Source organism: Plecotus auritus, assembly GCF_963455305.1.
Source record: "Plecotus auritus genome assembly, chromosome: 7".
In the NCBI taxonomy this organism is placed as follows: Eukaryota; Metazoa; Chordata; class Mammalia; order Chiroptera; family Vespertilionidae; genus Plecotus; species Plecotus auritus.
The window spans coordinates 48,313,578-48,326,871 of NC_137774.1; the positions used below are offsets into that span (position 1 = coordinate 48,313,578).

The 13,294-nt window shown below is 49.4% G+C and overlaps 1 protein-coding gene across 5 annotated transcripts in view; it reads left to right on the top strand.

Moving 5' to 3' along the window:
- SHISA6 (shisa family member 6) overlaps window positions 1–11,552 on the top strand; it is a 285,134-nt gene extending 273,582 nt beyond the window's left edge. For all 5 annotated transcript variants that reach the window (XM_080680834.1, XM_080680837.1, XM_080680838.1 and 2 more), the window contains 2 exons: window positions 3,336–3,488; window positions 5,258–11,552. In XM_080680834.1, the coding sequence (XP_080536960.1) occupies window positions 3,336–3,488; window positions 5,258–5,808 (704 nt within the window). In that variant the 3' untranslated portion in view covers window positions 5,809–11,552. The remainder of the gene's footprint in view (window positions 1–3,335; window positions 3,489–5,257) is intronic.
- Window positions 11,553–13,294: the final 1,742 nt, after the last annotated feature.

Sequence of the window (13,294 nt, forward strand, 5' to 3'; positions counted from 1 at the left end):
AGGAGTATCAGCATAGTGCGAAAGGGTAGCAAATCACATATCCTCCTTAGTTTCTAGCATCCTGCCACCAATTCACAACTTCACATTTGGAACTGCAGAGCAAAACTATTTTGGGTACCTGCTCAGAACTTGATGAAATATAAGACAGCCATGTAAATGGTGAACTATCAGTCATTCTTCTTTCTTTGCTTGAAAGAATGTGAAAACACCAGTGAATTTTAGTGAGAGAGAAACTCAAAACAAGGATACATTCTACAGCTTACCTGGCGGAGAGACCTACCTCTCTCACATCTGAGTGTGCTCTGCTTCGGCATTGAGAAGGAGGAATATTACAGTTAGGAGGACAGAGTGGACTATTTTCATGTTCCCTCCAGTGCGAGGCTCCTAGTGTAAATATGTGATGATGAAAGTAACAGTTTAATAAGATGTTTCAGGTTGTGGGGAGTCTAGAAAAAATTAGAACTGGGAGAAATTGAAGAGATCAGTTAAAAGTTGATATCATTTCTCATTCATCACCATTTCTAGGCTTAGTGATGTTGGCAGTGCTAATAGAGACATTTTGGAGAAAGAATTGGGAAAATTTAATTACTAACCAATATGGCTGATAGGAGTCAATTATGAGTGAGCTATGATTAATTAGAAGAATGGGGGGGGTCTTATTAATACAATCTAAGGAATAAGGAAAGCAACAAGTGTGTACAGGAGATGGAGTTAGGATGGTGAGTTCGGATCTGGACATTTAGAGCTGGATATGATCATAAAATGTGCAAAAAAAAATCATTCAACAAGCAGTTAGAAATGCGTACATGAAGTCTGGAGGGAGGTTACAGCTGAAGATGTAAGTTATAGTTTGGAAGCAGTAACAGAAGCCTTGGGAGTGGGAGCAATCTGTGCAAGAAGGCTGAGAGAGAAAAGCAGAAGGCAGAAGCACAGAGCCCGGGGGATGCCCATGGTGATGAAGCAGAAGTAGGAAGAGAAGCCAGAAAGGGCAAGCGAAGAATGCCTCACATCTCAGTGACATTCTGAAAGAACAGCCTTGCGCTGGTTTTCCTCAGAAGGAGCCAACACAAGCACAGCCTCCTAATTACAACAGGAGAAATATTTTTTTCTTCCCCCTCCTCCTACTTTCTTTTTCTGCCTGGTGTCAGGAGATGAAGTTAATGAGACCTGGTCCCTGCCCTTGAGCAGCTCACAACCTAGTGGAGGCACAGTTTGCTCTGTACTCTTATGCTTTTCCCAGGAGCTGACAGAGCAACTATTAAGAAAGGAGGCGACCTGTGTCCACTTGATTAACCAAAAAACATTAATTGGATCATTATCTTGAGCCAAACACTATGAAGGCATCAGAAAAACTGGGAAGCAAGAACTCTGCTGTCCAGGAGATCACGATCTTTGGAGATCAAGATCACTCAAGTAAATAATTAGAGATCACGTAGACATATAGCATTGACTAGAAGAGCCATAGGTCCTTGAAGACTAGAAATCACTGTGGGCTGAACAAATGTGACATTGTCAGCGAAGGGTCTTGAGTGAAGGGAAATTTGACTAGAGAAAGAGTAAGGAAGGGCATTACAATCAGAAAGCAGAAGCAAGGGGCAAGGGCAATCATGTGGAGGCAGAAGGCAAGGAAGACCTGGCCTGTGCTCACTGGCTTGTTTTGGAGAACAGAGCAAGATAAAAGCATCCAGAAAGGCTGCACTTGGAAGTGGGCGAGCTGAATGATGCCCTTGGTGGGATGATAATGCCAACAGGCAGAGGGAAGTTCGTTCTTCTCTAGCATGGCCAAAGTAAAGAAACCAGAATTAAGGGGCAGGTGGCTATCCCCAGCTCCACAAGCAGTGCTCTCAGCTTCCTGCCCACTCCATGTCCTGGCATCTATCCCAATCCATGCCATGGAGGCTCTTTCTGTACAACATGTTCTGATCTCTCAGAGAATCCCCCACCCCCTCACATATGTGCTGGTGTGAACAGTGGCTCATTGGATGGGCTTCCTTGTTTTCAACCCCTGAGTTGTGGGAACCAGTGACGGCAGGACAGGATAGAGAAACCAGGAATGCCCTGTATTGAAGCTACCTTTGGACTAAGCTCAGGAGTGCTTCTCTTTGTCCCCCGGTTCACAAAATTACTGTCTTCCAGGGTTAAGCACTCTCTTTGCCAAGAGGCATGGGGAGCCACAATCCTCTGTTACATTTGTCCAAAGTTAGAGCCTGCCCCGTCTCTGGTGTCCCAAAGCAAAGTGTATGGAGGGATAATGTGAGAGCCACTCACCTGCCTCATTTCTGGAATGGTACCACTGTTTCCCCAGGAATACCTGTTGACTTCTTGCTGTGCCTCAAATCAGTCAAGCACCAAGATATATTTGTCTTCCTTTCCCAGATCTCCAATCCTCCACCTTCACGTCCCCTCCCTCACCCATACCTGCATCTCCCCAATCCCAATGCCCCAATTCCTATGCTATTCCTACTCTGGCCCCTGGAGCCCAGTTCAGCTCATTAACCTCATCAGTCATTCACCTTATCTCACTTTCATCTTTTCTTCTATTCCTTCCCCTATTCTTTTACCCATGCCTGGCATTGAACAACACTCCCTTCTCTCTCTTCAGGTTTTGGAATCTCAAGGGTCTATCTCAAGGGAAGGAGGGAGAAAAGGGGAATGATGTGCTAAGCATTTTTTACTTCCTTATTTCCTCCCTCAGCTCAGAGATAGCTAAGGGGGCTTCAAGGGAAGAAAATGGAAGGAGAGGAAATGGTTTTGTAGCTCACAGTGGCTTATCAGGCACAGGGTTTGGAGAGGCCCAAGGTGGAAGTGGCGATGTGAGAGGTGAAATGGCATCATAGACAGTGTGGGTTGGGGTCTCAGTGGAACCAGGTCTTGTATCCAGTTCTGTTGGTATCTAGACACCCCAGTCATTCCTCCTCCTTCAAACTCAGATTTTTCTGAGCCAGGGAACTAGGTTTGCCTAAAACTATTTGAGAAAGGACAGAACTTTCATGCCCAAACATATAATTTTACAACCATGCCTCTGTACCCCCCAGCTCCATCAGGCTCACATCTTTATCAGACAGCCCAGGGGTGCACCAGGAGAAAGAGTTTGTCATTCAAGGGAAGGAAAACTGCCATCATGACCAGTGGCAGACAAAACAGCACCTGCACCCAGGCTTGTTGACAGCTGGGACTGAGCATGAGGGAAACTGAGTCACCAGCACCATCTGTGTTCTAGCACATGGGGCCAGGAAAGTGGGATGGGGATACGAGATACAGCCTGGACCCTTTCCCTCCTGCCTTTCCCAGCCTTCATCCTCACTAATGCGATGTACCCCTCCCTTCTTTTACAGAGAAGCCACGAATGAACAACATCCTGACATCAGCCACTGAGCCCTATGACCTGTCCTTCTCCCGCTCCTTCCAGAACTTGGCCCACCTGCCCCCATCCTATGAGTCTGCAGTGAAGAGCCACCCCAGCAAGTACTCTTCCCTGAAGAGGCTAAGTAAGTGGGTTGTCCCAGGTCTGTCTCTGAAGCTTCTATGACATCCTCCTGTGTCTCACTCTCTTGCCCTACACCTGAAGGACCGGTGTGAAGTCCCAAGAACAAAGAGTGAGTGTGGCATGGAAGAAGACTATGGACAAGCTCCTTATTTTTGTTCTTTGGGGACTAAGCCTATTTCCCCTATAGATAGAACAGAGGCCATGGAATCCTCAGGTCCACATTCTCCTGGAAGGAATGCAGGAGAGAACCTTTCCCCAGCCTTGCCCCATACCTACCATCTCCAACCCATGGGCCTTCTCACCCTCAAGATCTTGGAGTAGAGGCGGCCAACACCAGAGCTTTCTCAGAGTCCCCTCACAGAGACCTAGCTGTGCAAGGGCCCCTAAACCACTGCCTCCCTAATCCAGCCAACACTGTCTTGAGAACCTGAGATCACCCAGTCTCATATACATACCCCATTTGATCAGCTGAGTGCAGTTCACCCAATAATCCCAGCTCTGCATTTGAGTCTGGAAGGCTCTAGTGATTGATGGGGATATGAGAAACAGCCTGATTGCCCACTCTCATATACATACCCCATTTGATCAGCTGAGTCCAGTTCATCCAATAACCCCAGCTCTGCATTTGAGTCTGGAAGGCTCTAGGGATTGATGGGGATACGAGAAACAGCCTGATTGGGTTAAGACGTTACAGTGTCTAGAAGATACATGGTGAAGAGCTCTTCCCTGCTACCTTCCCACCCTTGGAATTGCTGTCCCACTTCCCCATAAGTCTGTTTTTAGGACCACCCAACTACAGGACTGAGTATTTGCTTGAAGCTATGGGTTAATTAATCTACCATCAGAGCAGCCAGCACATGAGTCCAGATCAGGTGGAATGGTGAGTTTCCATGGCTAGCAGTAGGGATCTTCAGTGATCCGAGGACTCCTATGCATGCCTAGGCTGGGAGAATATGTGGCTCAGGAGGCAGGACCTAGCCGAGGTTGCCCTCTGGGAAAACTGAGGAGCAGTCAGCATTCCCATATTCTGCAGGGATTGAAAAGCCTGTCTGTGGGAAGCCCCATTCCTAAAATTTGGGGCAAAATAGGTATAGGTACCCTGGGTAAGTTCAAGGGTTCAGCAGGCAGTGAGTCTGGGAGGGCCTCCTGCAGCATCTGAAGGAGGTGCAGATTATTCTGGCCCGCTGGGATGTGCACACAAGGGGTATGTATAGGCTTGATTCTGTGGTGTGTGGGGGCTGGATACCCACATGTTGGCTTCCTATGCATGGGCTCTTTCTCCAGAGAAAGTGCTACTCAGTTCCTAAGTTACCAATTTAGCTTTCTCACAATGCCTCCTGGTTGACGCAGCTTTACTCTAGCAGAAGTCTGGCTCTGCAACCCAGCCCCCTTAAGAGAGGCTCCAAGCGGCATGGGAAAGCTGCCAGATGCCCCCTGGGAGTTTCAGCAACCCCAGGGTGTGGTAGCAGCAGCGCCAAGCAGGAGTTGGGGGCGAGGGCTTGTCCTCCGTGCTACCATGAACTCCCTGGGACTCGAGGAGCCCCCGAGCCCCGGGGCACTCAGGTGGGCCTCGACAGGGCCCAGCACTGCCTGGGAGCAGACTTGGGCCAGCCCCAGACTCAGGAGAACGAATCCAGCGTGAACAAGAGCCCGCGGGACTCTTAGAAGCACAGCCTCCTTCTGCCTGGCTGCAGGATCCTAGCTCAGTCCTGGCTGCTGCCGCGTGGTGTCACCTTGTCGCCCCAACTAACCTCTCTGTCTGTCCTGCAGCCGACAAGGAGGCTGACGAGTATTACATGAGGAGGCGGCACCTGCCCGACCTGGCGGCCCGCGGCACCCTCCCCGTCAACGTCATCCAGATGTCCCAGCAGAAGCCCTTGCCTCGTGAGAGGCCGCGCCGGCCCATCCGCGCCATGTCGCAGGACCGGGTCCTGTCCCCGGAGCGGCGCCTGCCCGAAGAGTTCCGCATGCCCTACGACCGCATCCTGTCGGACGAGCAGCTGCTTTCCACGGAGCGCCTGCACTCCCAGGACCCTCTGCTGTCCCCCGAGCGGACGGCCTTCCCCGAGCAGTCCCTGGCCAGGGCCATCTCGCACACGGACGTGTTCGTGTCCACGCCCATGCTGGACCGCTACCGCATGACCAAGATGCACTCACATCCCAGTGCCTCCAGTAACTCCTACGCCACGCTGGGCCAGAGCCAGACGGCGGCCAAGCGCCAGGCCTTCGCCACGCGCAGACACAACACGGTGGAGCAGCTGCACTACATCCCCGGCCACCACACCTGCTACAGCGCCAGCAAGACCGAAGTGACCGTGTGACCCCCTGGACAGGCCGGGCGACTGGCGGAGCAGGGCGGACAGGAAGGGCCTGGGGCGGCGCTTCTAGCCCCCAGGGCTCACTTCCCTTGTTCCTTCTGCAGGAGGTGGGGGTGGGCTAACTTCAGCCGAAAGCCATACTCCCCGGCACAGCAGGTGGCCTGGCACAGCTGCACAGACCTGGGATCTAGGGCAGTCACTCCCTCTCCCAGAAGAGTCCGGGGAGTGAGGAGCGGGCTAAGCCCAGTCACCACCCCCGCCCTCAGCAATCCTTCCAGTTCTACGTCCTCGCTCCCTTCCTGGGGCTCAGCTGCAGGCCTGTCAGCCGGGAGGCCCTGGTCTGACCCGGGCGGAAGCTGCCTGGGTTTGAACTGGCCAGCGGGTGCGGTCAATAGCTGACCGAATAAGCTACTCGGTCTCAGTCATTTACCTAGAACCGCATCACAGGAATCTTCTAGTGCCTAAAACTGCCTGCGCGCTCCGGAGCCAGGGAGCTGCTGTGTCCATAAGCACAATACCGATCTCCTCGGCCTGCTGGACTCTGGTCCCTACTGAGTGGCCCTTCCTTTGCTGAGCCCCTGAGGCCCCACCCTGAACCCTGCCCCTCCCTCAAGCCCCGGGATGAGGAGGGGCCCCCTTCCTTCCGCTGCCTCCCCACTCCCACTGTTGGGAAGCCTGCCCAGTTCCAGCTGCCTGTCCCACCCACAGGGTCCCCCGCCCCTCTTCTGGAGGACTTTGTCCCTCCCCTAGCCCCAGATATTTCACCCTGAATTCCCTGGGGCCTTGCTCCAGCCCCCTCAGAACAGAGTATTGATTCGGTGTAGGGACTGTTGGGACAACCTCCTTAGCAACCCGATTGTCTCCACACTTCCTCCAGGCCTCTAGGTCTGAACTACGACCCGCCACTCAGGCCTGCCTTCCCCTCCCCTACACTGCCCCCTGGAGGCTTCTGCCACGGCCAGACAGCTGCAGGTGGGGAGGCCACTGTGACGCCCAAGGTCTCAGGGGCTGCTGTTCCCCTCATCCAGGGCTCCACCTGTCTCCCAGCACACAGGTCAGACAGGATGGAGACAGCGGCTTCTGAAGAGGGGCAGCCCTGCCCTCCTCCCCCTCCCCCGTCAAGGAGGGCGTGCGTGGTGGTCCTGCACCTCGTCCACTCCTCCGTCCCCATCACTGCCCACTTCCTGACCACATCTTGGTGTGGAATTTGCTCTCTGCCTGTTTCCAGCCCCCCACCTCCTGCAGCTCCATCATTCTCTTCTGGCTGCTGCTTCAGACCAGTGCCTCCTCCCGGTCAAAGGGACAGAGGCTCAGTAGCAAATGCAAATAATGGTACTCCAGGGATTGGTCTGGGGCTAACTGGGCAGCAACCCAGTCTCTCCCCTGCAGGGGACACAGGCCCCAGGCAGATTGACTCCCTCAGCTCCGTTGGGGGGCCGGCCCCTGCCAGCCTAGCTCAGCCCCTTCCTTGCCTCCAGATGGGGGAGGGCAGGATGTGACTGCCTCCTGGAGACTGGATGGTGAGCTAAGCAGCATCCACTCCCTCAAGACCAGAGCCAGTGGGGAAAGAAGGGGCTCCCCCATTCTCAGGGCCAGGGCACCTCCCTGGGCTGGGGCTGGGGAAATCAGCTCCAAAGTATTGGATGAAGGTCTGATATTAAAAACATGACTCACTACAGTCAGACTCCGGAAACAATGACCTTGAACTGGGATTCTAGATTCCCCCAGTTCTGCATGTAATATGTATGGCCCTTTAAAAGGGAGGTGGGACTGGGGCAGGAGAACTCCCCAGTGTCAGCCCTGGGATTTTCTAGTCTAACCCAGTCCACAACTACAGAGAAATCAATTGACTGATTCCTCTGACTTATTTCGAGAATTCCAAAGCTCTTGTCTCCTCCCAAGGCTCCCATAATCACATAATCATGAGGGTATTAGGGCTCATAGTGGTGAACACAGCCCTCAGCTCCCCCACGGGGGTAGTGTCCTGTGAGGCTGTGAGAACAGGGATAGCTCTGATTTCCTCCCCTACAAACACATAAACCTTCCCAAGGGCTGGCCCCAGGGTTTATGAGAGTTTGTTCCAGAGGGGAGGCTAAGAGGATTAAGCTGGAGGAAATCACCCTACACAGAGCAGTTGGCCCCTCCCAGAAACAAAGGAGTGTCTCTCACAACTGGTCCCTAAACCCACTGCCCTCTAATCCAGCCCCAGGCCAGTCCCTGGAAGGCTGCCTATTGGTGCAGAGGGGAAAGGATATGGTTGGGTGAGAAAGGCCTCCTCGCGTGTCTATACACACATACACTCCAAACCAGAAACCCGATCTCATCTCTCTCATCCTGTGAGAAGAATCTTGGCACCAGTTCCCCAGCCCTCAGGATGACATTTCTGCTAGGCCCTGTCTTTCTGTCTCAGGGGTTGTTTGAAAGATTGATTCTGAAACGTCTCTCATCCCAGCCTTACCATTATCCAGTGTAAAACCTCTGGGGTCAGTCAGATCAGAAAATTCTACCTGAGTCCCAACTTCTTTTCAGTGATTCTTCTGCTTCACCCTGGGGTCTGGAAGGAAGGGAGGGAAGAGAAAGAAGTTCACAGACTTGCTCCAATTCAGTCCATAAAACGACATCTTAACTAGGACACAGAAGTGTCTTATTCATTCGGTTGGTCCATTCAAGCTTTCAGAGCAAGCAAAGACACATTACTAGACAAGTTCACGCAGCAGATAAGGGAGAGTTCTGGGATTAGAACCCAGATATCATGATTTCTGCCCCACAATGAAAGTCCCCCTCCCCCAACAAGGAAAGCCCAGGGCCCAGAATGTTCCTTTGCTTGCTTTGTTCTTTGTGTGAGTCTCCATTGATCTGATTGGAATGAACTGGGATCTGCCCGGTTCCCTCCTGCCCCGAAGGTTCTTGCTGCTTCCTTGGTCTTCTATGATAACGAAGCTCCCACAATCCCCTATGCCCTCCCACCTTCCCCGTCTTGCTCCTCCATTTAACTCTTGACTCCCTGAGTTCCTAAGTCACAGAGGCTTTCCCAAGAACTCTGTTAACCCCCTTTCTTGGCTCCCCAGTCTCTTAGGTGATGGGTTTGCCTTCTAGAAAGTTCCAAATCTTTTAATTCAAATTTCTCCTTTTATCCACTCTCCCACTCTGAAACTCTTTCATAAGCTCAGTCTTTTATGCCAGTTCAGTCTTTCTTTCCTCTCATCTCCCTGGCCTTGCCCTCTTCCTTAACTTACCTTTCTTCATCCCTAATTTCTTTTCCTTGGTCTTGCTATACTCTCTAGTTGTAATACCTACAGCTCTCAGTGAAAACATTTAAAGGATGAGATGTTCAGATCTTCTGTTTGCCTCATTGGTTTATCCTTCCCCTCCTGCCCCTGGGAGGTGATGCCCCAGGGCACGTAGCCAAGGGCTCCTACCCTGGTCTTCTGGAGGGAAGCCAGAGAAGCTGCCCTGTCCGAGGCATCTCGGTTCAAAGGTCAGCGCTAGCTCCTGCAACCGGCTCATCCCCCTAAGCCCCTGCCCCAGCCTGCCCTAGCTCAGAGGTTCCTACTCTGGCCAAAGTTCATATCCTTGAGGGCTCTTGGCCACTGTTCCACCTCACACCTGTCCTGCTTGTGTGTCACAGATCTCCCTCTGTCCCAAAATTCTGGATAGCCTCATGACTCCCCAAGTATGGAGAAATATCCATTCCAACAACCCTGCCACCAAACGATCCATTTCTTAAGAGATACCTTGTCTGCCACCAGCCATTCTCCAATTTCATCCACAGGCAACTGTGAACTTGACCCCAGGTGTTCTGAAAGGGCTGCTGGTGACCTGGACTCTAGAAGGCATGGCTTTGGGAAGCGTTGACATGTTACTTTCTGCATACATTCATCCACCATCTTCCCTAAACCTGGAAACTTTGCTCTGAAGTATTTTCAAGGAAGCTTGTTGTGTTTTAATGAAGTATTTTTCAGGGTTCAGATGCTATTTTTTATAAATGCAGCATTTTAATGACAGAGTCAGTATGAAAGATATGTCTTCCTGAGCTCTATATTTGATTTCGGAAGGAAGCATACTAAAGGAGGAAAAAGCTCGGGGCCGAGTCTCTTGGATACACTTCTGCCCTGGCTTTGTCTCCATCTTGCCATGTGACTGAGGACGAGTCCTATTCTTGCTTAGTGCCTCAGTTTCCTGGAAAATGATGGGCTTTAACTAGATGAACTCTGAAGTTTCATCCAGCTCTTACATGTTAGGGCTTTCATTAACCTTCTTTCTTCACCTTCCTCCCCCATCCCAACTGAGCTGCATGGTTCCCATTAAGGCTGCCCCATGGTGACAACCTTAGATGCCCTAGATCCGTGGTCGGCAAACTGCGGCTCGCGAGCCACATGCGGCTCTTTGGCCCCTTGAGTGTGGCTCTTCCACAAAATACCACGGCCTGGGCGAGTCTACTTTGAAGAAGTGGCGTTAGAAGAAGTTTAAAAAATTTGGCTCTCAAAAGGAATTTCAATCATTGTACTGTTGATATTTGGCTCTGTTGACTAATGAGTTTGCCGACCACTGCCCTAGACAGCCACCAGACTCCTCACCAGAACCTGGGTGGGCCCCAGGGTCTTGACCACCTAGGGATGCTCTCATATCTGAAGGTGTAAGGGCCTACCCATTCAATAGGTTACCCACTGTGTGTCATGTAAGTCTTCACATATAGACACACCTACTAAGTCATCTATGGTATCTGTGTCATTGGGAAATTCGAATTGGAAATTTTCACTTTGATGTGGTCCTTAAAGCTGGAGGGAGGGAGTTCTGATTTCAGAGAGAGGATGGACTAGAGGAGAAAGGTCCAGAGGTTAGCCTACAAGGGCATGATGTTTGTATTTGAGATCAGTGGGAACTGCATTCCAAGCCACAGAGGAGTGTTCACGGCAGAGGCTCTTTGTGGCAATGGACGTCATATCTCCCTCCAGAACCTGGGTCCTGAAGACTGAGTCTGGACACTGGGCTTCGTTCCAGCCGGAGGAAGGGAAGCATCACCTCTGGGCTGCTAGGAGTTGGGCATCCTAGTACCTCACTAGCCCCTCCGTGGGACACTATTGTCCTCCCGGTGAAAGCTTGTGAAGCAAGATTGAGAGTACAAATCAGTATCATCAAATCCATCTTGTAAATCAGCAAACGCACCAACCTTCATCAGTCAGAGAAATGACGTTCCATGTTCCTTTCATGTCCTTCTTCCTGAGGGAGAGGGAGAACCCTGCTCAACTTTGCTGCCCACTCCGCTGGGACCCTCGAGTGCCACTCCATGGGAGGACTCATTCATTTGCTTCATAGTGGCAAATATTCTTCTAGTTCTATAACTCAACTAGACATTTTGTAGTAAAGAATTCTTGAAATTCTCTAATAAAAAGCAATTCTTACTGTAATATTTTTAGTTTGGGGACACAATTTCCTAAGGGGGATTAATGAACTTTTTACGCATTACCCCAATTTATGGATTCCGTGTTTATTATACGGTAGCACTGATGGAAGTACTTTTCTGTCTGTACCTTGCAGTTTCTTCATCCCCATCAGCAAGCTTCGTGATGAGCACTGCTCTCGTCACTGCTGCTCTGTACAAATCTCATCGTTCTACTTACCTGTCAAAGCACATTCTGTATGTACTGTAAACAGATATCACTTTAGTAAGATTTAGTCAAGGATTTTTCCACTTTTGTCAGTAACATATATTTATGGATTAAAAAAATAAAGCCGTTTCAACATAACCTGTCTCTGCAAGTATCCATGTGCTTAATTTTACAAACACAGAGCCAAGAAAAGAAAAGAAAAGAAAAGAAAAGAAAAGAAAAGAGAAAAGAAGAGAAAAAAAAGAGAAAAATAGAGAACTCATAGACACAGACAACAGTGTGGTGATTGTGGGGCGAGGTGGGGGGATGGATGTGGAAGAGGACATAGAGGGGATAAATGGTAATGGGGGAAAAGACTAAGTCAAGAAATAAATGCAATTAAAAATCCTGAAAGGATGCAGAAGATCATTGGAGATGGGCAGAAGCAGGGATTGACTGCAAATGGAAATGAGGGAACTTTTAGGGTGATAGAAGCGGTTTAAAATTGGATTAGGATGATGGCCACAGTGTATAAATTTAGTAAAAATCATCAAAGTGTATACTTACAATGAGTGAATTGTATGACATGCAAACTGGGCCTTAATAATGCTTTTTTTAAATGGTGAACAAAAGGATTATAGGAAGTTGGTGTGGAACAAATGCCAATGGACAAGGTATACCAATTCAAAACATAATTGGGAGTTATAACTGTATCCATACTCATCTACACTAGCACTATTATTCTTGGACAGTAGGTCTCAGTTTGGTTTTAGATATAATTCTTATAGTTACCATGAGTGATTAGAGTACAGGTGGTTAAATATCGATACCATTTAAAAGAGCGAATCAAGTTGCACCTTGAAACTTGATTTAGATTTGGAGCCTTGCTCCAGGTTCTCTTTCTTTGGACTCATTTTTTCATATTATCTTCTTTGGCACATGTTCACTGATGCTGCCAAGGTCATCTGCTGTCCTGTTTCTGAGCATCACCTGGACACTGGTGGGCTCAGGTTCAGCAAGCAGTGCTGCCAAACAGGACATGTCCTCGGCCAACTCTAGTGCCTCCATGGCTCCTAGTATCCACAGCCAGTTAGACTCTCTTACCACAGCCCAGCTCCATGGTGACTAAAACCCTTCTCTTTGGATGTGTCACACTTTATGTTTAAAAATCCTTTTATTACTCCTGTCAAAGGCATTCTTTACCTAGGACAAAGTAATAAGCCTATTTACTCTTCTAATGCATAATAACACATAACCCCACATATTCTGAAATGCATTTTGCTCCCTACATCATTTGTTTACTAACAATCATTATTAGGGTGCATTGCTTCTATGTCATAGTGGCTTTCATCCATAATGACTCATAACAAGTATACACACACACACACACACACACACACACACACACACACACACAAAGCATATAAAAGCTTCATTAATCTATACTTATTATCAGAGGGAAACCCAAAGGTAAACAAAATTCTGAATTGGAGATATTTTTTTACAGAAGTGCAATTTAATTGCAATACATACACACATATATAATAACTAAATTAGACTAGCAACATGTTCCCAAACAGAAAATCTCAGACCTTCCTTACTGAACAGGTAAGAATAATGAGTAATTAATATAAAAATTGTCAAGAGGTATGGTTCAAAGAGTTCTGAACATGCTTTAAATGGTATTTCTAAAATACCTTAAAAGATCATTCTCTTAGGCCGAAACTGGTTTGGCTCAGTGGATAGAGCATCGGCCTGCGGACTGAAAGGTCCTGGGTTCGATTCCGGTCAAGGGCATGTACCTTGGTTGCGGGCACATCCCCAGTGGAAGGTGTGCAGGAGGCAGCTGATCGATGTTTCTCTCTCATCGATGTTTCTAGCTCTCTATCCCTCTCCCTTCC